Source organism: Pelophylax lessonae, assembly GCF_965119305.1.
Source record: "Pelophylax lessonae genome assembly, chromosome: 11".
Lineage (NCBI taxonomy): Eukaryota > Metazoa > Chordata > Amphibia > Anura > Ranidae > Pelophylax > Pelophylax lessonae.
This window is the reverse complement of record NC_138778.1, coordinates 58,290,678-58,313,024: the sequence shown is the minus strand read 5'-3', so window position 1 is coordinate 58,313,024 and position 22,347 is coordinate 58,290,678. Positions and strand designations below refer to the sequence as shown.

General features: G+C 45.7%; 1 protein-coding gene across 1 annotated transcript in view; it reads left to right on the top strand.

Annotated features, from left to right (window-relative positions):
- The window catches only part of ZNF335 (zinc finger protein 335), a 149,954-nt gene that overhangs the window by 76,102 nt on the left and 51,505 nt on the right, over positions 1-22,347 (top strand). The window contains exons 4-8 of the mRNA XM_082272992.1: positions 549-617; positions 2,546-2,764; positions 5,112-5,216; positions 5,858-5,986; positions 10,051-10,246. Coding sequence (XP_082129118.1) covers positions 549-617; positions 2,546-2,764; positions 5,112-5,216; positions 5,858-5,986; positions 10,051-10,246 — 718 coding nt within the window. The remainder of the gene's footprint in view (positions 1-548; positions 618-2,545; positions 2,765-5,111; positions 5,217-5,857; positions 5,987-10,050; positions 10,247-22,347) is intronic.

Here is a 22,347-nt window from a genome sequence, read left to right as displayed (position 1 = left end):
GGGTGCCCACTGCGCATGCACGAGCGGTGCTGTGCTCTGTGACTGGTCCTGAAGTCTTCTGGGACCTGTCATGTGTCCCAGAAGACTACGGAAGGGGGGGGGGGGGTATCGCCCCCTCCCTTTTCCCCCCCAAAAGCTCAGTTCCACAAACAGAAGCTGGGGAGGAGGCCTAAAGCAGAACTTCCTTTTTTGGATGGAGCTTTGCTTTAACTCCTGTCCCTAAACTAACCCTTTGGCTAATCTTTATAGCTAAATTAGCTCCAGCAGCACCATACTTACTTTATTAGGCACATATAGCAGCAATGCCAAAAGCTATATGCTCTCATTATCTCATTCCTTAATAGTCAGTGCCAATCTGTTGTCTATCTGTCCAGATTTAATTTTCCCTGTGTTTGTTAGAACATAAAAGCTAAAGTGTGGTTGACATGAGAAACTGCTTTGTTTTTCCAGAGTTGCAGTTTTATCAACTAAGTCATTCTGGGGGCATGCCATGGGGGACACCATAATTTGCTGTTGAAATGCTCATTTCTGTTTATTTTGCCTCCCAGGTTGTATTGTCACTGAAGGCAGGAATTCTGGGATCACCCAGTATTTGATCCTGGAGGAACCAGAGAATGGTATGCAGAAGTGGATCTTTGTATATTCTTACTTCATGCCCCATACATTGCCTGAAGCATAACACTAATGAGTTATATATAGAGCATGGCTATATGTCAGACAGACATGCAATTTAAATACAGTCCTGATTCCTGCAACTAGTTAAGGTTTGAATAAGTGAGATGTAGAAAGTTTTTTTTTTTTTATAAAACTTCTGTCAAATAGGCACAACATTTTTTAAAAAAAAGCTTTACTAAGACATTTTTTTCAAAGCAGAATTATGTGAAGCAAAGGGTCCGGGTGTAATTTTTTTATGTTCATAGTCTTATGTATGCAGATTGGCTGTATATTCTAAGCCTCCGTTCACTTTAGGTCGCTCCGACTTAGGGGGCAACCTATGAAGTCGCGTGCAGCGTGACTTCGGCGCGACTTTCACGGACTTAACATAATAGAAGTCAATGCAAGTCGCCTCCAGGTCGCCCCGAAGTAGTACAGGACCCTTTTTCTAAGTCGGAGCGACAAGTCGCGGTCCAAGTCGTACCAGCGTGAATGCGGTCTAAATGAATGCCATTTTTAGTTTGCTAATGCACTGTGCATTATAAATATTTGCTGTTTTATTTTCCCAATAGCTTTTGTTGGTTTATTTAAAGAAAAGATACAAAGTGGTACAAACAATAATATAAACTTTTGTGCACAATAATATATGCATACATACGCAATTACTTCATACATAAGCTCTTAAACTGCGTACATGGGATCTGGTAGTAGTCATGGCAATTACCCTGGGGATGTCCCCCCACCTTCAGCATTGTGCTTTTTGAAACCCTTCTTTTGCTGATCCCCGCTAAACAAGCGGATGACCGGTCTGTCCCCGCCTCACTGTGCAGAGATGGATCTGTCAGAGTCCCGCTCTCCTCTATGGAGAGATCGGATGAAAACAGACAGCCTGTCCATTTTCATCCGATCCGACCCGCTGGACGGATAATGACGTATCGCCATCCTTCTGTTTTCAGTAGATCTTGTTGGATCGGATGCCAGGCGGGTGTCTGCTGACATCTGCCTCCCCTTAGAGGACAATGGGTGGCCTGATCAGGTCCGCCTGAAAAACGGACAGGCAGACCTGATCAGTCTGATCATGTGAAGGGGCTTTACAAAGATATAAATAAAGAGAAAGATTAGTAAGAAAAAGAGAAGTTGAGAAATAAATCTAAATAGATGTTGTAACCTGTCTGTCCGTGAGGTCAGGGCACAGGATTTCTCATTTTCCTCCAGATATGCAAGTTATCCAAGGATTCTAAGTTTTCTCAAACAGCCTAAAGTGGTTCTAAAGGCTTAAGGTTCTCTGCATTAAGGCAAAAAAACCTTCAGTGATTGGGATCCCCCCAGCCCCCTCTTATACTTACCTAAGATGATCTTGAGCGAGCCCTATGTGCAAGAGCAGCAGTTCTTGATGCTCTCTCTCTTTACAGAACAGGGAGGCAGCAGTGGAAGCCATTGGTTCCTGTCAAGCGAATCCTGTGATGAGGGAGCGGGGGTAGGGGCTGAGCCGCTCTGTCTGTGTCTATGAATGTAGGCAGCACGGCTCTGGATCGGGCTTGCAAATGGCTGCTTGCTATGGGGAGGAGCCAGGGGCACAGGCAGAGGACCGTCTCTCTTCTGCCATTAGCTGAGCCAATCAGCAGATGCCGGCCATAAATCATTGGCCAGGTCTCACTGATTAAAATGTGCTGCAGCGGATGGCAGGTTGGCAAGCAGTTACTGAAAGCTACAGATTAGAAATTATAAAAAAACCTAAAAAAATATTTTAATAATACTTTCATGTATTAGTTTTAATGTTTTCTAGACTGTAAACTAATATCTGAACAAATTAATATAAAAGTCTGTTCTCACACTGTGTCTTTTACAGTGCAGTATTCTAACTTAACTAATTTTGCATTTTCTGATTCAGTCCCAACTAGTTACCCTATAACTGTCAGTCAAGACAATGCTAATAAGGTTTCTGCAACCCAATCAGCTGGTGTCCCTGTGGCAGCCTCTGACTTGGACGCATTGGAAGGTATGATGGAAGTGGTAGTTGTCAAGCAGTACAAGTGCAAGATGTGCCAGTACAAGAGTATCTCAAAGTCCACTCTCCTTCGCCATGTGAAAGAGCGCCATGTGCCAATAGGTAAGGAAACCCATTTTTTACACGATATTGCAGTGGTATTTGGATCATTTTATAAAGCTTTATTGGAAAACAAATTGAATAAAATAGCCCTAAAGAGAGTCTATAGCAGTTTTCTACCTATTTTCTTTCTTTATTATGGTGAGGACTAAAAACCATACACATCCAAAAAATATTGTTATGATTTGTGAATCTTCTGTGCCACACAGAGAGGGTATGGACTCTCGCCAAGGTGCAACCATCATGTGCCAGGTTTCACCAGATATGGGGTTGATGCACTTTCAAAGTCTGGCCACAGATGGAACGAATTTCTTTCCCACAACCATGGAAAGAAATCCTGCAACCATGGGTTGTAGGAATGAAACTTTGCTTGATCCCCCCCATCAACACAGATAGTGTTGACAGGGGAATCCCTCCCATGGAGCTATTGTGCTCTCCTGGCTGGGGGGGGAGGGTGAAACCTTCCCCCCCGGGAGAACACAGTGATTATTGCTAGCGGCTATGATAGCCACTAGCAATAATCGCATGTAAAACCTGGCAGGCTGATTGTACCCAAGTTGATCGATGGATTCAGCCTTTTCAAAACATGAGTTGAACTGATTATTGCCAGCTTAACACACCAGTGTTCAACATATAGGGATGCCCAGATGGGGACAGCTGACAAACAGACAGGACAGGTACTAGACCAGTATAATTTCTTCATACAGATAGCCAGAACAGCAAATGACAATAACACAGACAACAGGCCAATAATCCGAATAGTTACAGACAAGCTAAATACAAATGCAAAAAAAATCCAGGGTATCAAACAGACAGATGGAAGTCAAACAAACCTGTTGATCAGGCACAGGCTGATGGTCCAGCAGTATATTTTTAGCACTCGGTGTGCAACGCAGAAGCCCAGGGCTTATCATTATTAATATATATTTTTTACGTTTAGTAAATATGATATTTTGCTTGTTGGCATTTTGCCTTTTTTTAACCTCTTGGTACCGGCCGCACGCAAATATGTAGCCTCTTTGCAGATGAGCCTTGGCTATTTGTGTGCATTAGTGCAAAGACAGCTGTGCCGAGTATGCGCTCCTGGCACAGTTACCGGTGGCTGCTTGCGATCGGGAGCTTTTCACTTATGTCACTGATGTAACAGCCAATCACGGCGGTCACATGATCATAAACCCCTCCCACCTCCTGGCATCCTAAACTCCTTAAAGGGCTAGGAGGAGCCGACTCCAAGGGGTTCAGGCTCCATGTATACTATCATTACTTTATGCTAGAAGCATTTTTCAAGCTTCAGCTTTTAGGAGCAGAAACAAATTTGTTTTGGGATCATTTTCCCGGCAGAAAAAAATGGCAAATGCTCCTTAACGCTTTTAAACGCTCCTAGTAAAAACATTTATAAAACACTAACATGCCTAAACGCTTCTTAAAGCGCCTAAAAGCTACTAAAAAAACTACTACAAGCCGACACAAAAACGCTATTATCAGAGTGTTTCATCCAGCGTTTTTTGAGCTTTTAAAAAAATGCTAGTGTGCATGGATCCTTAGGCTTGCAAATGGTGCTTTCCCTTGTCATGTTTAGTATGGTATTGTTTTTGACGCAATTATGACAGAAGTCTGTTGTTTTCATATTAATGACTCATTCCTTATCCCGCTGCTCAGTACCAGGTCTTTTTCAGACAAAGGGATCTGAAAAGCAAGCTACTGTGCTGCTTCTTTAGATAAACCTCAAGTCGGGTAAACATGGGCCGAATGTTGAGAGACCTTTTTGCCAGTTCAAAAAAAAAATGGTCAAAAGCCGGCTGGCTTCCATCGGACGAGCATCTCCCAATCAGCGCTCTCAGGCAATGACCCCACTGTCAGAACACAAAAGCTCAGTGGGGGAGATCGCTGTACTAATGTTGGATGGTTAGTACAGCGGCTCCTTCTAGAGCCAACAGGTTTTTTTCATGCAACCCAGCGAAAAAAAAACGGTAGTGTGTACCAGGCTAGAGCCAACAGGTTTTTTTCATGCAACCCAGCGAAAAAAAAACGGTAGTGTGTACCAGGCTTTAGTGCTCCATGCTCAGGGAATCTTTGTTCATTTATTAAATGTTTATTTGTAAAACAAATAATTTTATACATAGGATTAAATAAATACAGTTAAAAACTGTATCTTTAGAACTACAATAAAAGTAATCCTTAATAATTTCCATATAAAGATAAAAACCTCAAAAACTCAAAATATGCTTGCACTGAAAATATAATAAAAGTTATGTACAGCCGTTTCCTAGATGATTTCTGGGATATTTTCACACTCATCTTTTCAAGAAAACTTGAAACTTGTTTGGTTTTACTGTATTTGTCTGTTAAGCCTATGAAGACGGACAGGTGTCTCGCAAAGCAGTAAGATTACGAGAGGAGGAAGACGAAGATGAAGATGATATTGTGGATGCTGGAGCCATAGATAACCCAAATGGTGAGGAATCCGTACACACTTGACGAAAATCGGACGAAATATCCTCCGATATTTCTCTCTCATGCTAAGGGGTCATAACAGTTTTTAGTTGACAGTGCATAAATGTTCACAAAATTTCTCGTCCGTTTTTTTTTTTGGGACATTTGTTCCTTGACTTCCGGGTTGTCAACTTCAGATCATGCGCAGTCTTTCGTATCCTCGGACGTACTGCATACACATTAAACGAAAACCGGTCGTCTGGGGACAGACGATAAAAATTTTGGTGTTTGTCCCTCTGTTTTTTTTCGTTGAAAATGTCGGCATCGGCTGCTGAAAGTTGCGTACACACTAGCCGAAAATCGTACGATTTTACCTCGGACGGGAATTTTCGTCAGATTTTCTACTAGTTTGTACCCCACTTTAGGGTCACCAAAAACTTTACAATCTGATTACACAATCTTTTAGATCTACTATGAACTTTATAGTTCAAGGGCCTGCCTGATTTGATACATTGCTTGTCTTCCTATTACATTGTTTTGGTAAAGCTGAAAGAGATGTTACCGATGTTGTGCAATCAGATTGTATAGTGTATGGCTAGTATTGAAGTTTGTAACAATTGTACAGAATTTGTCATTTCTGGTGTGTGTTGTTGTGTGTTCTAGATGACAGTGATTATAGCCCAGGAGAGGAAACCAACCATAGTCAACAGTTTGATGGTACAGATAGAGCTCTTACCAAAGAGAGGCCTCGTAGGCGACCTGGGCGACCGCGTAAGATTCCACGCATAAAAGGTACTGTATATCTTTCACAGGCAGCAGTAACACACGTCCTGGCAGCTTAAGGATGCTGTAATGTCACGGTGATGTTTATGCATCCAATATGATCATGTTTCCAGCATGGTATTTGATTAACGTTAGCAAAATGACAACATTTTAAAGATGTTGGTGATTCTTTATTTTCTGATACTCTGTGAGAATGCAGTTGAAGAAAAGTATTTTGAAGTGAACCTTTCTCCGTTCTAAAAGTTTTTCTAAGAGCAAGCCCCACATGGAACATTCTGTACATTCTGAGATCGCTTTTACACTGCTGTGGAGTTATGCTGGCCATAGACTAGCCGAAATATCGTTCAAACTGATTTTCGAAAAAATGAAAAATCGGCCGTGAGAGCAGACGATCGTGCCATCATGTAATGACCGAATTTCGAACGATAAATCGTTTAATGGACGTAAAGTTTTTTGTTCAGTTTGTCACATATGCCTAGTTCAAACAGTTAGGGCGAGAAACACGTTAACCTTTCAATTTATCGTTCGTTCGGCAGAATTTTCCAAACTCTTCCTTCAATTTTTTTGGCTCTGAAAAGTTAAAACCGATTTTCTGATTGTGCCCATTAACTGGACGAAAAACGAACGAACGGACCAAATGATAGATTTTCGAATGATTTTTCGGTTAGTGTATGGCCAGCTTTAATCCTGAATTTCTCCCACAGAGCTCAGTAGTCCCAGTCTCCGGCCGCCCAACCCACCCCCTGCACAGTACTCCAATCAACAACATCATGTTCCCTGACCAGTTTTTTGATTGGAGCACTGTGCAGGGGGCATGTTGAAACAATATACTGTAGACCCTGATCACTGCACCCTGTGTGAGAGTGGCAGTGTATTGCCAGCATGGGGTTGCTTTTTAAAGTGATTGTAAAGTCTCATTTTTTTCTTTAAAAAAAATTAACAAACATGTTATACTTACCTCCTCCTGAGCAGCCCGAATCCTCCTTTTCTCAGGTCCCTCTTCGCTGCTCCTGGCCCTTCCTCCTTTCAAGTTACCCCACAGCAAGCAGCTTGCTATGGGGCACCCGAGTTGAGCTGCAGCTCCATGTGTCCATTGAGTCCATTGAGACACGGAGCTGCCGTTTGGCTCTGCCCCCTCTCTCCCCTGATTGGCTAACTGGCTTTAAAAGCAGCGGGAGCCAATGGCACTGCTGTTGTGTTTCAGCCAATCAGGAGGGAGAGTCCCGGACAGGTGAAGGACTTGTGGACAGGGCTGGATAGAGATGGGGCTCGGGTAAGTATGAGGGGATGCTGGGGCGGGCGCTACACACAGAAGGCTTTTAATCCTAATGCAAAAAGTGCATTAAGATTTAAAAAACTTCCGCCTTTACAACTCCTTTAAGGATACATTTACACCACACTGCATGCCCCAACACATGCACTTTGCCATGGTACTGCGTTGATGTGCAATTTACAAATGCTTGCGTTTTTTGGAGTATAATTTATTTAAAGCATTGTACATTGTAATGAATGTGTTGACTCACTTACACATATTTGCTGAGATCTGTTGAAACTCTCCCAGTGTGGATAGAGACAGGCACCAATCTCCTTCCAGATAAGTCGTTTTTTAAGATTGTTCTTGTACCGCCCATGCTTAGGATCATAGCGAATTGGATGATTTTGTTCAACCAGTCTTTGTTGGTCCTTTTTCTTCTTCTTGCAAAGTTTTACAGCCACGAACATGCGGCAGCTAGGTGTATTGGGCCATACACACTATAAGATTTTCTGAAGACTTTTTCCTTTAGACTTACCAAAACCATATAATATGAGGTCAAATCTAAACACTTTCAATTTGTATGCAAACTGGAAGGCCCTTGCACTACATAGAAAAGGTAAATCTGGAGGAAATCTAACCACAAAAGTTGAATAGTGTGTAATATCCAGCTTAAGTCTCTTCAGAGAAGCCAAACTTTATGAAGCTGAAAGTTTTGACTTGTGGTGCAATACGTTAATGTGCGCTTGTTCTGAAAAAATAGTGCCTGCTGTACTTTTATGTAGTGCATCACAAGCGCAATGTAACTCCACACGCTGGTGTGAATCAGTTTTGCCAACCTACCAAATTTAAATTTACTGACGCAACACTCAAAATTTACTGGCACAGCCAATTTATTACTGGAATTTCCAAAAGTTGCAAAATTACAGTTTCAAGTGCAAATTTCAGTATTTAAGCCACATTCATGCAATTCGAAATGTGATTTATGGTAGATAAGAAGGAAAAAAAATCATATTTTATTTTCAATTTAGTAAACAAGGAGCTTAGGGAGAAGATTTCCATTGGAATGGACAGGCACACACACATGAATTTGACTCTCTCAGAGACACTGACAGCACAGCACTGATTGGCAGAAGCACAGAGGATGATGACACGTCCCCGACACGACACGTCCCCTCCTAAGTCACAGTGACAGTCTCTCTCCATGCCAGGTGATCCCTTCAGTCCACTCCAGTCCAAACAACACTGACAGTCCTGCCCAAGTTAATACTTTGTAGCGCCACCTTTTGCTGCGATTACAGCTGTAAGTCACTTGGGGTATGTCTCTATCAGTTTTGCACATCGAGAGACTGAAATTTTTGCCCATTCCTCTTTGCAAAAAAGCTCGAGCTCAGTGAGGTGTGATGGAGAGCGTTTGTGAACAGCAGTTTTCAGTTCTTTCCACAGATTCTCAATTGGATTCAGGTCTGGACTTTGACTTGGCCATTCTAACACCTGGATATGTTTATTTGTGAACCATTCCATTGTAGATTTTGCTTTATGTTTTGGATCATTGTCTTGTTGGAAGACAAATCTCCGTCCCAGTCTCCGGTCTTTTGCAGACTCCATCAGGTTTTCTTCCAGAATGGTCCTGTATTTGGCTCCAACCATCTTCCCATCAATTTTAACCATCTTCCCTGTCCCTGCTGAAGAAAAGCAGGCCCAAACCATGATGCTGCCACCACCATGTTTGACAGTGGGGATGGTGTGTTCAGGGTGATGAGCTGTGTTGCTTTTACGCCAAACATAACATTTTTCATTGTTGCCAAAAAGTTCGATTTTGGTTTCATCTGACCAGAGCACCTTCTTCCACATGTTTGGTGTGTCTCCCAGGTGGCTTGTGGCAAACTTTAAACAACACTTTTTATGGATATCTTTAAGAAATGGCTTTCTTCTTGCCACTCTTCCATAAAGGCCAGATTTGTGCAGTATACGACTGATTGTTGTCCTATGGACAGAGTCTCCCACCTCAGCTGTAGATCTCTGCAGTTCATTCAGAGTGATCATGGGCCTCTTGGCTGCGTCTCTGATCAGTCTTCTCCTTGTATGAGCTGAAAGTTTAGAGGGACGGCCAGGTCTTCGTAGATTTGCAGTGGTCTGATACTCCTTCCATTTCAATATTATCGCTTGCACAGTGCTCCTTGGGATGTTTAAAGCTTGGGAAATCTTTTTGTATCCAAATCCGGCTTTAAACTTCTCCACAACGGTATCTCGGACCTGCCTGGTGTGTTCCTTGTTCTTCATGATGCTCTCTGCGCTTTAAACGGACCTCTGAGACTATCACAGTGCAGGTGCATTTATATGGAGACTTGATTACACACAGGTGGATTCTATTTATCATCATTAGTCATTTAGGTCAACATTGGATCATTCAGAGATCCTCACTGAACTTCTGGAGAGAGTTTGCTGCACTGAAAGTAAAGGGGCTGAATAATTTTGCATGCCCAATTTTTCAGTTTTTTATTTGTTAACAAAGTTTGAAATATCCAATAAATTTCGTTCCACTTCATGATTGTGTCCCACTTGTTGTTGATTCTTCACAAAAAATGACAGTTTTATATCTTTATGTTTGAAGCCTGAAATGTGGCAAAAGGTCGCAAAGTTCAAGGGGGCCGAATACTTTCGCAAGTTACTGTATGTATTTCTAGTTATAGCTAGTCAGCTGTTTTCACTCTGCAGTCGGTTCTAAAAAAAACATCTCTCCAAACTTCCCTTTCTTATGGAGTTTTTACAGCAACTACACTGAACTACGAACATAATCTACTGTGCTTTTCTTTTCTAGGACCTGAACAAGACAGTAGTCTGCCAATGCCTAAAGCCGACAGTCAAGCAGAAATTTCTGTTACTCTGTCTGATGCTGAAAATAAAGATGTCTCTTCCACACCTCTTCAGGAGGAACAAAAACCACCTACTAGGCCACGTGGGCGCCCACCCAAACACTTGCTGGGTAGAAAGTATCGTCGCTACAGAGGACGGAGGTGAGCGTATGATGCTGTTGTAAATTACCTTGTGGGTCAATTTGAAAATTGCATCAGAACTGAAATAATGGTTTTCTGGACAACTGTTTGCACTTGTAAAGCTGAACTCCAGGCACAAAAACTAAATACACAGAATAAATATAAGGTAGCTAAATTAACCTGCCAAAGGATTTGTATTTCTGTCTATCCAGTCTTAAGATTCACATGTATCTGCCAGATGGCACAGCCCTTTTTCTCTGAGCAGGAGGCCTGATTTTTCTTTGCTGCAGTTAAAGCAATATAAACCCAAAAGCAAACATGTATTATACTGCAACTTACCAATTCTTAGGTGTAATTGCTACATTAGTTTTCTTTTTAAGGCTTTCTTTCATGGAGCCAGCTGGAGTCTGGCTTTAATTTGTTAGTGCTTCTAAATCTGGTAGTACATATCCCTTCACCCAGACTGACAATGCTGCTGTACAAATGTGTCTCTGTGCTCCCCTTATCCAGAGTGTAGGCACTCTAACACAGGAGGTGTTTTACTGGCCAGACTACCAGGTGAAAACAGAGGGAAGATAGCCTAAAAAAAGAAAACAAATGCAGCCATCACATCTAAGGATTAGCTGCAATATATGACTCTTTTGGTTTTCAGTTTAATACCGCTTTTCCCACGTTCCCACCCTGCTATAGCTTATATACAGCTACAGTGCAGCCCTCCAGTTCTGGGAGGGCATCTCTGGAAAACCTCCATTTCAATGCGCTTCCTGCACGCCCCCTGGGGCGCACATGGGGAAGTGTCTGTGATCGCTGTGTCTCTTGGACACAGTGGATCACAGATCGGGGTAAAAGGCCATTCAAAGCGGCCCTTTACCATGTGATCAGCTATGTCCAATCACAGCGGGTCATGTGTGAACAATTTTGCTAGATATCGGCTCTCCTTTCATTACACAGAGACAGCACAGGGCACAGTGAGTACAGCGTTTACACTGATAATCAGGGCTCGTATTATCAGTGCCCATCAGTGCAGCCTCATTAATGCCCATCAGTGCATCCTCATTAATGCCCACCAGGGCAGCCTCATCAGTGCACATGAGTGAAAAGAAAAAAATTACTTATTTGCTAAATTGTATAACACAAACTAAGAAAAACCTTTCTTTCTGTTTCGTTCAGGGAAACAGCTCCTGATCTTCTTAACCATTGGGTTATTCTGCCTCCTACAGGAGTAGGATACTAGGTGGTCTGGTTACGCCTATAGGCAGTTCCAGGGGGTATACTCCCTCTCTCTGCTATAGGTACTCTTTTTTTTTTTTCTGCCTAGTCAGGAGTAAGGACCTAGTTGCTTGCTGGGATCTCTGGTCCTGGCAATTTTTTCTTTTTAGATAGAATTTATTCTTCTGTTTTTTCTTTCCTGTGAGATCTACATTCAACTGCTGGACTAGGCAACGGGCTGGATAATCTAGATCTAGTTGGCCAGCGAGCGCGCGCAGACCTTAGCTCAGCTAGGTCGGCCACAACATAACCCCATGGGACGGGGGCTGGCCTGTGAGTTAAACGCCTTGCGAGGTCGCATACGACCAGGGTCTCAGCCCGAGTCGCAGCATTCCTCCTGGATGACAGCCCCCCAGGTTCTGGCTGGAGCGGTACCCGTCTGGTTCCTGGTATAAGTGACTGTCTTCCCTCTGCTCCTGGAGGGTTTTAGGGTGGACTTGGGCTCCTCCATGGGACGGTCAGACCTCTGGGTTCCCCTCCTTCTTGTTAGGCACCCCCCTCATCAGTCCGGTGGTCCCTGTTGGCCATATCGCCCCCCTGCTTCATTGACGTTTGGGCTGTGGGGTGGCCTGGTCCACTGTCTAGGGTGGGGGTAGGGTGCTGTGTTGGTGATGGGGGCGGGAGGAGTGCGTCGCCTGTGACCGGGTGATCGGCTGTGGGGGGGCTGTACCAGGTGGGGGCTCCTGCCGGGGGCCCCCCTTCCTGCCTGTCCCATTTACTGAGGCCTTAGGATCCTTCCTGGTGCCGTGCGGCCCCCATTTTGCTGTAGCCTGTGTGCTCAATTCACGGCGGCCATTTTACGGCGGTTTGCCATTGAAAATAGCGGCGGCCATGACAGTGGAGCCCTGTGGGTGGCGATTTTGGTGGTGGGAGCCCCTTCTCATCCCCTGGTGCTGACTCCTGGATCTTTTCACTTCCTGATTGTCGCACGTGGAGTGCAGATTATCCTGGTGGCTGCAGGTGCCTATTTATGTGTGGTGAGTCTAGTGGGGTCCTCTCCCTCTCTGCTGAGGATCGATTTAGGTGCTCTGTTACTGGCGACTGTGTGGTGCTGCCAGAGTGGTTGGGGTGTCCCTTAGCAGTGTTTTTTAAACCTTTTCTTGTGGGGTCCACCTATTGACTCATGGAGTCTTTGGAGCACATTTACCCACCTGATTCCCTCTCCTTTGTTTCCCGGGTGGAGGTGGTTTTTGGGCGATGGGCTAACAAAAAGTGCCCTTTGCCTTCTCTTGCCTCATCTGTCTCCTCAGATCCTGAATCTGGTTCGGTCACGCGAACCTGAAACACTCTGCTGGGTCTGTGACCACACGCACTGAGTTCTCAGATAGTGAGGATGATTCCTCCACTTCTGCAACCTCGCATGAAAATACGCTGATGGATGAACTGACCGTATCTGTGCGTGAGACCTTAAAAATGGAGGATGCAGCTGAAGCTGCAACAGAGGCGTCCGTTCCCTTTGGAACTCACAAGCCATCCAGAGGGGCAAAGTTGTTTCCTTTCCCTGCCTATTTTGACAGAATTGTCGCTAAAGAGTGGGAACAGCCAAAATGTCCCCTTGTGGTCCCTAAGCGATTTGCTATTCAGTACCCCTATGAGGAGTTCCTTCTTTAAAAGGCACTGTTCCACCGGTGGTGGACCCTCCGGTCTCCAGATTGAGCAAAGCAACCATGATTCCGGTTGAAGAGTCCCTGGCCTTTAAGGACCCGGCTGACAGGAAGGCGGAGGCTGTGGCCCACAATATGTACACCCTGGCTGGTTCTGCACTGAGGCCGGTATTTACCATTGCACTGGTGTCACAAACTCTTGAGTGTGCTAAGCCTTTATGCCATGCCCTCGAGGGGGAGCAGCTCCCTCTGAATGTGCTGACCTGGTGGACCAGTTTATTCAGGGGCTGCAGTTTATCTGTGATGCCTCTTTCAATGCAGCTCCCCTAGTTGCTAGGCTCTCTGTTTCAGCAGTGGTCCTTCAGCATATTTTTTGGCTCAAATGCTGGTCTGCGGACCAGATTTCTAAGAAGGCCTTAACTGATCTTCCTTTTTAAGGAGATGGCCTGTTTGGAGCTACCCTGGATGACATCATTAAGGGTCTCACAGGGGGGAAGAGTACCTTTCTTCCACAGGCTGCTAAGGGCAAGGACCCTCGTCTCAGACCTGGCCCATCCTTCTTGGCTCATAAGAAGTTTTTTTGTTCCTTAGGGTCAACTGACAAGGGATCAAAGCTGTTCAGGGCCTCTTCTGGTGGATCCAAGTGAACTTGGTCTGGCAAGTGGAGAACTGGCTTATCCAGACCCGCGGACAAGGTTCCTTCAGCATGAAGGTGCACCCTCACCTGTATCGGGGTTGGGTGGACGTCTTCACTGGTTCCCGGACCTCTGGACTTCCCTGGTACAAGACAAGTGGGTCCACAAAGTCATATGGTCCAGCTACAAGATTGAGTTTCACTCCTACCCCCAGGCAACGTTCTTTCCTTCCAATTTGTGCCTGTCCCCAGGGTCTGTTTGGGGCAGTACAAGACCTGTTACTTCAAGGGGTGATTGTCCTGGTTCGGATATCTGAAAGTTTTCAGGGTTTTTACTCAAACTTGTTTACAGTTCCCAGGAAGAAAGGAAGGAAGGCAAGGTGCGTCCAATCCTGGAACTCAAGGCGCTGAACTGCTTTGGGTGGGTGCAGAAGTTCAGAATGCAGTCCATTCGCATGGTGGTGGCATCCCTGCATCAGGGGGATTTTCTTGCCTCTATCAACATCAAGGATGCTTACCTTCACATTCAAATATGTGCTGGTCACCAGCGCTTCCTCCTCTTTGCCGTAGGAGAGGAGCATTATCAGTTTGTGGCGTTACGCTTTGGTCTCGCCTCTGATCCTTGGGTCTTTACCAAAGTGTTAGCCCTGGTGCTAGCATTGTTATGCCAACGGGGGATCGCGGTACTGGGCTACTTGGACGACCTCCTTCTACGAGTGGAGTCTCCTACTGCTCTGGTGGAAAACCTGGAAATCACCTTACAAACTCTGAGGGAGTTCGGGTGGATTCTGAATTTTCAGAAGTCTGCTCCGGTTCCATCCACAAAGCAGGACTATCTGGGTCTGACTCTGGATTTGGCCTTAGGCAGAGTGCTCCTTCCTCAGGACAAACTCCAGAAGCTACAGGCTGCGATTTGTCTCCTGCTGTCCAGCAGATTGTCATCCCTCCAGACTTGCATGCGGGTGCTGGGCTTGATGGTGTCTACCTTTGAGGCGGTTCCATTTGCACAGTTAAATACGAGGCCCCTGTAAAGGGAGATTCTGGCCAAATGGGATAAGGCTCCGCAGTCTCTGGACAATTTGATCCAACTGAGCTGGGGAACGAAAGAGTCCCTGATGTAGTGGCTTCAGTCTCAACGCTTCGGCTGGGCAAATCTTTCCTCCCCTTGTATTGGACAGCGGTAACCACAAAAAATTCTGCTCAGGGGATCTGGATGCTGGAAGAGTCCAGATTACTGATCAATGTCTTGGAACTCCAAGCGATCAGACTGTGCCTGGAACATTGGACGAATTGTCTTCAGGGATATCCATTACACATTAAATCAGACAATGCCACGGCCGTGGCTTATGTCAATCACCAGGGGGGGCACAAGAAGTATATATATAAAACAAGTTGCGCTGTAGATTGAACCATCAATTGAAGTAGTCCATATAAATGTCTAGATGGCTGCCAACAGGAGGGCAAGGTAATCCCTGCAACTTTATCCTGAGCCCTATGGTGGAGTCTTCAGCGGAGGTCTTAGCTGAGTGTCCATTTGAACCCCTGCCTACCAATTGTCTGGAGCTGGTAAGAGTACCCACACCTATTGTCGCCCCTCTGGTTTCCATGATTGGGACCCCCTCTTCTTCCCACGCTCTCCATTAAGGTCATTCTGGTAAGCAGCTATTTCCACTGGGGAAGGTGTCTTTATAATCCTTTGCTATCACCTGGCAACATTCGGTAAGGGGTACCTATTGAGTCTGGTGGTGTCTGTGTTTCACCTATCCACACATTCATTTTTAGCACCGGAACCTCTGTGTTCCTTTTCACTTTGGGTGTTGCTTTTATTTTTGTTTTTTGGTTTTACGCTATGGCGTTTGCCTTTTTTATTTCATACAACATCATATAACATCACACTGCTGGAGATCCACACCGGAACCGTGAGGTCCCCCGATCTTATTTCCTGAGGCTTGTTGGAGTCACCTTCCATTATTTGGCCATTTCTTTTTTATTTCTGGTAAGCGGTACCTGCACAAGTCATTTATTTAATTTTGGGTGCCATTCCCAATTTATTTTTCGGATTTACACTATGGTGTTTGCTTTCCTTTATTTCATAAAACGTCCCACTGAGGAGATCCACACCGGAACCGTTGAGGTCCATCATGTCTCACTTCCTGAGGATAGTTGGAGTTATTCTATTATTTGGCTTCCTTTTATTCAGTTTCTGGTAAGCGGTACCTGCACAAGTCTCTTCATTTCAATTTCTTATTGGACATTTATGTGGACTACTTCAATTGATGGTTCAATCTACAGCGCAACTTGTTTTATATATTTGTCTTGGGGTGTCGGTCGCACTTGAAGTTGCTGCTTTTTTGTTTTGTTTTTTGAATTAGCGCAGTTGTTCCTTTCTTTTTACAGGGGCACAAGAAGTGTCCTAGGGGCTTTGGGAGGTAGCCAGCATTCTAAGGTGGGCAGAACCATTCATTCCAGCCCTCTCCGCTGTACACATTCCTGGGGTAGGAATCTTGCAGGCAGATTACCTCAGTCGGCAAGCGTTAGACCAAGGAGAGTGGTCCCTTTACCCGGAGGTGTTTCATCAGTTGTGTCTCCGGTGGGGCATTCCCGTGTTGGATCTGTTGGTGTCCTGGCTCAACAGAAAGGTGCAGAGGTTTGGGGCTCAGTCGCGGGATCCTCTGGCGTATGCCACAGACGTGCTGGTGGTCCCGTAAGGTCAGTATTGTCTGATTTACGCCTTTCCTCCTCAAGCTTCTTCCAAGACTTCTAGGCAGGATTGAGGCAGAAGGGATTCCGGTCATCTTAGTGGCCCCCCGACTGGCCTCGCCGGGCTTGGTACGCCTATCTGGTGCAGCTGGTCGCCGCCTCAGGGAGGATCTGCTGTCCCAACGACCAATCTTCCATCCTGCTTTACAGTTGCTGACTTTGACGGCTTGGCTGTTGGAACGCCAGGCGCTGATGGGTAGAGGTTTGTCTTTGTCTGTGATTCCAACAGTGTTAAAAGGTAGGAAATCTACTTCTAGAAAGATCTACCATCGTATGTGTAAGATGTACATTGTGTGGTGTGAGCCTCTTGAGGTTCATCCTCGTTCTTTTTTGGTGGCTCGGATCTTGACCTTCCTTCAATTGGGGGGGGGGGGGGGGTTAAGCAGAAACTTGTTTTGAGTACTATTAAGGGCCAGGTGTCGGCCCAAGCGGTCTTCTTTCAACGGCCCTTGGCCACACACTCATTGTGCATACTTTTTCTTGGAACCTCAATTTGGTGCTCTTAGTCCTCCAGAAGCCTCTCTGCGTGCAGGGTGTTGGAATTGGCAGCATTATCCTGTCGTTCACCGTACTTGGTGGTTCACAGAAATAAGGTGGTTCTTTGCCCCTGTCCATCGTTTCTTCCAAAGGTTGTCTCTGATTTTCATTTGAATGAAGACATTGTGTTGCCTTCCCTGTGTCCCAGGCCAAAACATCCGAAGGAAATTGCTTTCCATGCCTTGGATGTGGTCCGGGCGATTAGGGTGTACCTGGCAGCTACGGAGTCTTTTAGAAAAGCAGACTCATTATTTGTGCTCACAGATGGGCCTCGGAAATGGTTGTCCGCTTCCTCTGTGACCTTTTCCAGATGGATCAGACAGACAGTGGTTTAGGCCTATTCCATTAAGGGTCAGGTCCCTCCTTTCCCTGTCAAATCGCAATTTACTCGGGCGCTCAGTGCCTCCTGGGCCTTCTGTCATCAGGCATCAGAGATGCAGGTTTGCAAGGGGGCCACCTGGTTGTCGGTATACACTTTCACAAAGTTCTCTATAGTGGATGTGTTGGCATCTGCAGATGCTTCCTTTGGCAGCAAGGTTTTGCAGGATGTTGTTTAGAGGACCTGATCCTCCCTAGTTGGCTATAGTTAGCCTTGGGAATTTCTTTTTCACTGTTCCCACCCCTCATGTTTTACACTGCTTTTGGATGTCCCAATGGTTACGAAGATCAGAGCTGAGAGCTGTGCCCGTCAATGAAAGAAAGAGAAAATGGGATTTTGGACTTACCTTAAAATCCATTTCTCTGATGTTCATTGACCCCTGTGTGGAGTTGTAATTCTTCTGACACTGCTTGTAACTAAACTGAGTACCTATAGCAGAGAGAGGGAGTATACCCCCTGGGACTGCCCATAGGCATAGCCAGACTTTTTTTCCACCTAGTGTCCTACTCCTGTATGGGGCAGCATAACCCAATGGTTACGAAGATCAGGATCTGTGTCCATCAATGAACATCAGAATAATTGATTTTACGGTAAGTCAAATATCCCATTTTTTCCCCCCCACAATTTTCAGTCATTTTTAGTTTATTTGCCAAAAAATAAAAACCCCAGTGGTGATTAAATGCCACCAAAAGAAAGATCTGCCTCAAAAAAATGATAAAAGATTTATTTGGGTACATTGTTGCAAGATCGCACAATTGTCATTCAAAGTGTGACAGCACTGAAATCTGAAAACTGGCCTGGGCAGGAAGGGGATGAAAGTGCCCAGTATTGAAGTGGTTAAGTAACACTTACAGGCCTTGTCACTTCCCCAGCCTGTGACTAGTCCGTAAAAGGAGAAGCAGCAGACTGATGAGCTTATCTCTGTCACTCTGTTCTCTCTGCCTATCTGTTTGGTATGCTTACGCTGATTATCTTCTTGTGCTGCTGCTCTCCCTACGGCCCCTTTCACGCGAATCAGTGTGCGGAGACGGAGGTGTCAGATCCCTGCTCTCCTCTATGGGGGAATCGGATGAGAACGGACCGCCTGTCCGTTCTCATCCGATCCGATCCGCCAGATGGATGGAAGATAGGGTGTCCATCCATCCTGATTTGATGGACAGGATCGGATGTCAGCGGACATGTCTCTGCTTACATCCGATGCCCCATAGAGATGCATGGGACATTCATTCAGATCCGCTCGAAAAACTGGCAGGCAGATCTGAACGGTCCGCAAGTGTGAAAAGGGCCTACCACTTTTAGCTCTTCTGTACAGTTGGGCAGCAATGAGCTGATGCTAAGTCAAATTCACATACCCACGCTGACTTCGTTTTAAAAAATACATTTTATAATTAATACAGGGCTCAAATTTTCAAGTCATGAGCTACTAGCCAGGCCTTAAGAGTTACTCGCCACTTGTTGCCCCACCCAAACCCTACCCTGCTCCACCCCTAAACACGCCCTCGTAAAATATCTCATAAAATTACACTGTTAAATGTTTTATTCAGAATTAAGTTACAAAAATAAATATTAACAACAACAGAGAGAGAGAGGGGGTTTGACAGAGAGAGACAAGGGGGGGGGGTGACAGGGAGAGAGAGGGGGTGACAGGGAGAGAGAGGGAGCTGACACGTAGAGAGGCAAAGGGGCTGACACGGAGAGAGGGAGATGACACGGAGGGAGGGGGGTGACACAGAGAGAGGCAAAGGGGCTGACATGGAGAGAGGGAAAGGGGGCTGACACGGAGAGGGGGAGATGACACGGAGAGAGGGAGACAGGGGGGGATGACATGGAGAGAGGGGGGTGACACGGAGAGAGGGAGGGGTGGCACGGAGGGAGAGAGGAGGGGTGACATGGAGGGAGAGGGGGGGTGACACAGAGGGATAGAGGGGGGGTGACACAGAGTGAGAGAGGGGGGGTGACACAGAGGGAGAGAGAGAGGGGGTGACAGGGAGAGAGAGGGGGGGTGACAGAGAGATAGAGAGGGGGTGACAGGGAGACAGAGAGGGGGTGACAGGGAGACAGAGGGGGGGGGGGGTGACGAAGAGAGGGGGTGACAGGGAGAGAGGGGGTGTGACAAAGAGAGAAAGAGAGAGATAGAGAGGGGGTGACAGGGAGAGAGAGGGGGGTGACAAAGAGAGAGATAGAGAGGGGGTGATAGGGAGAGAGAGAGAAGGAAGGGGTGAAACAGAGAGAGCGAGAGGGTGTGACAGGGACAGAGGGGGGTGACAGGGACAGAGGGGGGGAAGATGACAGGGACAGAGGGGGGGTGACAGGGACAGAGGGGGGGTGACAGGGACAGAGGGGGGTGACAGGGACAGAGGGGGGAGATGACGGGGACAGAGGGGGGATGACAGGAACAGAGGTGGGAGATGACAGGGACAGAGGGGGGGGGGTGACAGGGTAGGGAGGAGTAAGTCTGGGCACAGTGCTCATCTTACTCACTCAACAGAGATGTTCACCATGTAGCTGCTGGCTGGCTGCTAATGAAACTTTCCTGCCCGCCCACACATCTCCTTCACATACAGCACGCACGGGCTGTACTGAGTGTGTGGGCAGGCACAGGTAGAGAGAGGGGCGGGAGAAGGCAGAGCAGATGCAGCCTCTCCCATTCCTGGAGGGGGGTGAGCTGCTCACTGGGCTATGAAACACACACACAGTCTTGTGACAGAAGGGGCAGGCTGAACAGAGGAGCTGCATATTCCCCCTACAGTACAGCCCTGTTCTTACTCGCCCTCCTCATCATTTCACTCGCAAAATGCAAGCAGGCGAATTTTTGAGGGCTGATTAATATATATTTTGGTTATGTGGGTATTATTATGTAACATGAGGATATGTTTGTGAGATGCTTGTATAACAAAATTTTCAATAAAAAATGACGTGATTTAAAAAATACATTTAATGCTGTATTCATGAGCTCAATATTTAATAATTTGTGTCCATAATGCAAGTAACAGAGTGGCCTAGCTGTATGTATCCGGCAACTTTCAATAGGAGCTTTTGTAACTATAATTGAATTAGGTTTGTACAATGTATACAGACAATTTTACCTATTTTTTTTTATTTCTGATTTACCTGTACTTGTTTATCCCCAAACATAATATTATAAGAGACCTAGCAGACACTGTTTTGCAGTCACCATATATACTGTACCCTGACAGTTGCGACTATTTTATGACCAGATGGGGACACACTGCCTCTCCTGCTTGTACTGCTTCACTGAACCCATCAGGCGGGTGCATGGTGAGCTAGAGTGGCAGCATGGAAAAAGGCTGCCCCTTCTGCTGCCATCATCTGGTCCTGTCTGTGAGGGGAAAAGTAGAGTACAATAAAAACGCTTGACTGTTTCAGGGCTGTAACATGGATATAATAACGCTAGTGACCTTATAAAAAGAAGTGATGATACTAGTTTGTGCTCATCTGGAACAAGCGAGTAAAAGGTTGGACACTAAAGGGAACCAAGACAACATTAATAGCTGTAGATACAAGGACTTTATACTGTAGATAGGTTTTTGTGCAAGACAGACTTCTACCAATTTTAGAGACGTTGGAAGCAAATTAAAACAATATCAATATAAGGCTAAAAAGGCTATTGATGTTGCATGTGCTTTAATATTCATTGTGTTTTGAGACTCCTAGTAATATGTTTTTGAAGGTCTCCATTCAAGTCTCTTGAATGATAAACTGAAGTGCAGCCAAAATGAAGGACGTTGCACTGAATGGCCAAAAGTTTGTGGACACCTGGCCATCACACCTTTTTGAGCCTGTTAGACATTTCATCCAAAATGGGCATTTTTATGGAGTTTGCCCCCTTTACAAATACAACAGTCTCACTTTTCTGTGAAGACTTTTGACAAGATTTGTGGAGCGTCCCTGTGGGAATTTGTGCCTATTCAGCCAAAAGAGCATTTGTAAGGTCAGGTACTAATGTTGGATAGGAAGATCTAGCAATCTGAAATCCAATCTATTGCCAAAGGTGTCAAGAAAAAAGAAACACGGAGCGCCTCTAAGTGCAGTCTGCTTTAATCCACGATTACACATACAATGTAACAACTCACATGAGGTACAGTTGTTTTAGGCTCAAACAATGGTGGCGGCAGGTGGTAGGTCCAGTTTCCGAAGGTGGAGTATGGGTGGAAGCCAAGGGATACAGCAGGGAGACAGACTGAGCTGGCTGTTGTCATCCGGGATCCGGTACTTCCGGGTGTCGGGCTGGAACGCAGCGCAGAGCCGCGTGACGTCACCAAAGTCAATGGATCCCGGATGACAACAGCCGGCTCAGTCTGTCTCCCCGCTGTATCCCTTGGCTTCCACCCATACTCCACCTTCGGAAACTGGACCTACTACCACCTGCCGCCACCATTGTTTTAGCCTAAAACAACTGTACCTGATGTGAGTTGTTACATTGTATGTGTAATCGTGGATTAAAGCAGACTGCACTTAGAGGCGCTCCGTGTTTCTTTTCTCTCATCCCTTTCACAGAGCCCAGACTTTTCCTGTGTTGCGGAGCTGCCCTCTGCTGCGGATTGCCTCTTCTTCCTTGATGGACTTCCATATTCTCACATTATGTTCTATACATAATTGCTCCACTGTCATCTAGAGTCATGACAATTTTATCATATGCTGGTCACACTGATCTCTAGTAACCATCCTGAGCGCCAGCCTACCTACTGTTTATTTAAAGGTGTCAAGAAGGTTGAGGTCAGCACTCTGTGCGGGACATTCATTCCCTCCACACCAAACTCCAGAAACCATGGGGTTGATTTGCTAAAACTGGAAATTGCAACTTCTGGTGCAGTTGTGCATGGTAGCCAGTCAGCTTCTAACTTCAGCTTGTTCAATGACAATAAAACCGAGAAGCTGATTAGTTTCTATGCACAGCTGCACCCGATTTTGCACTCTT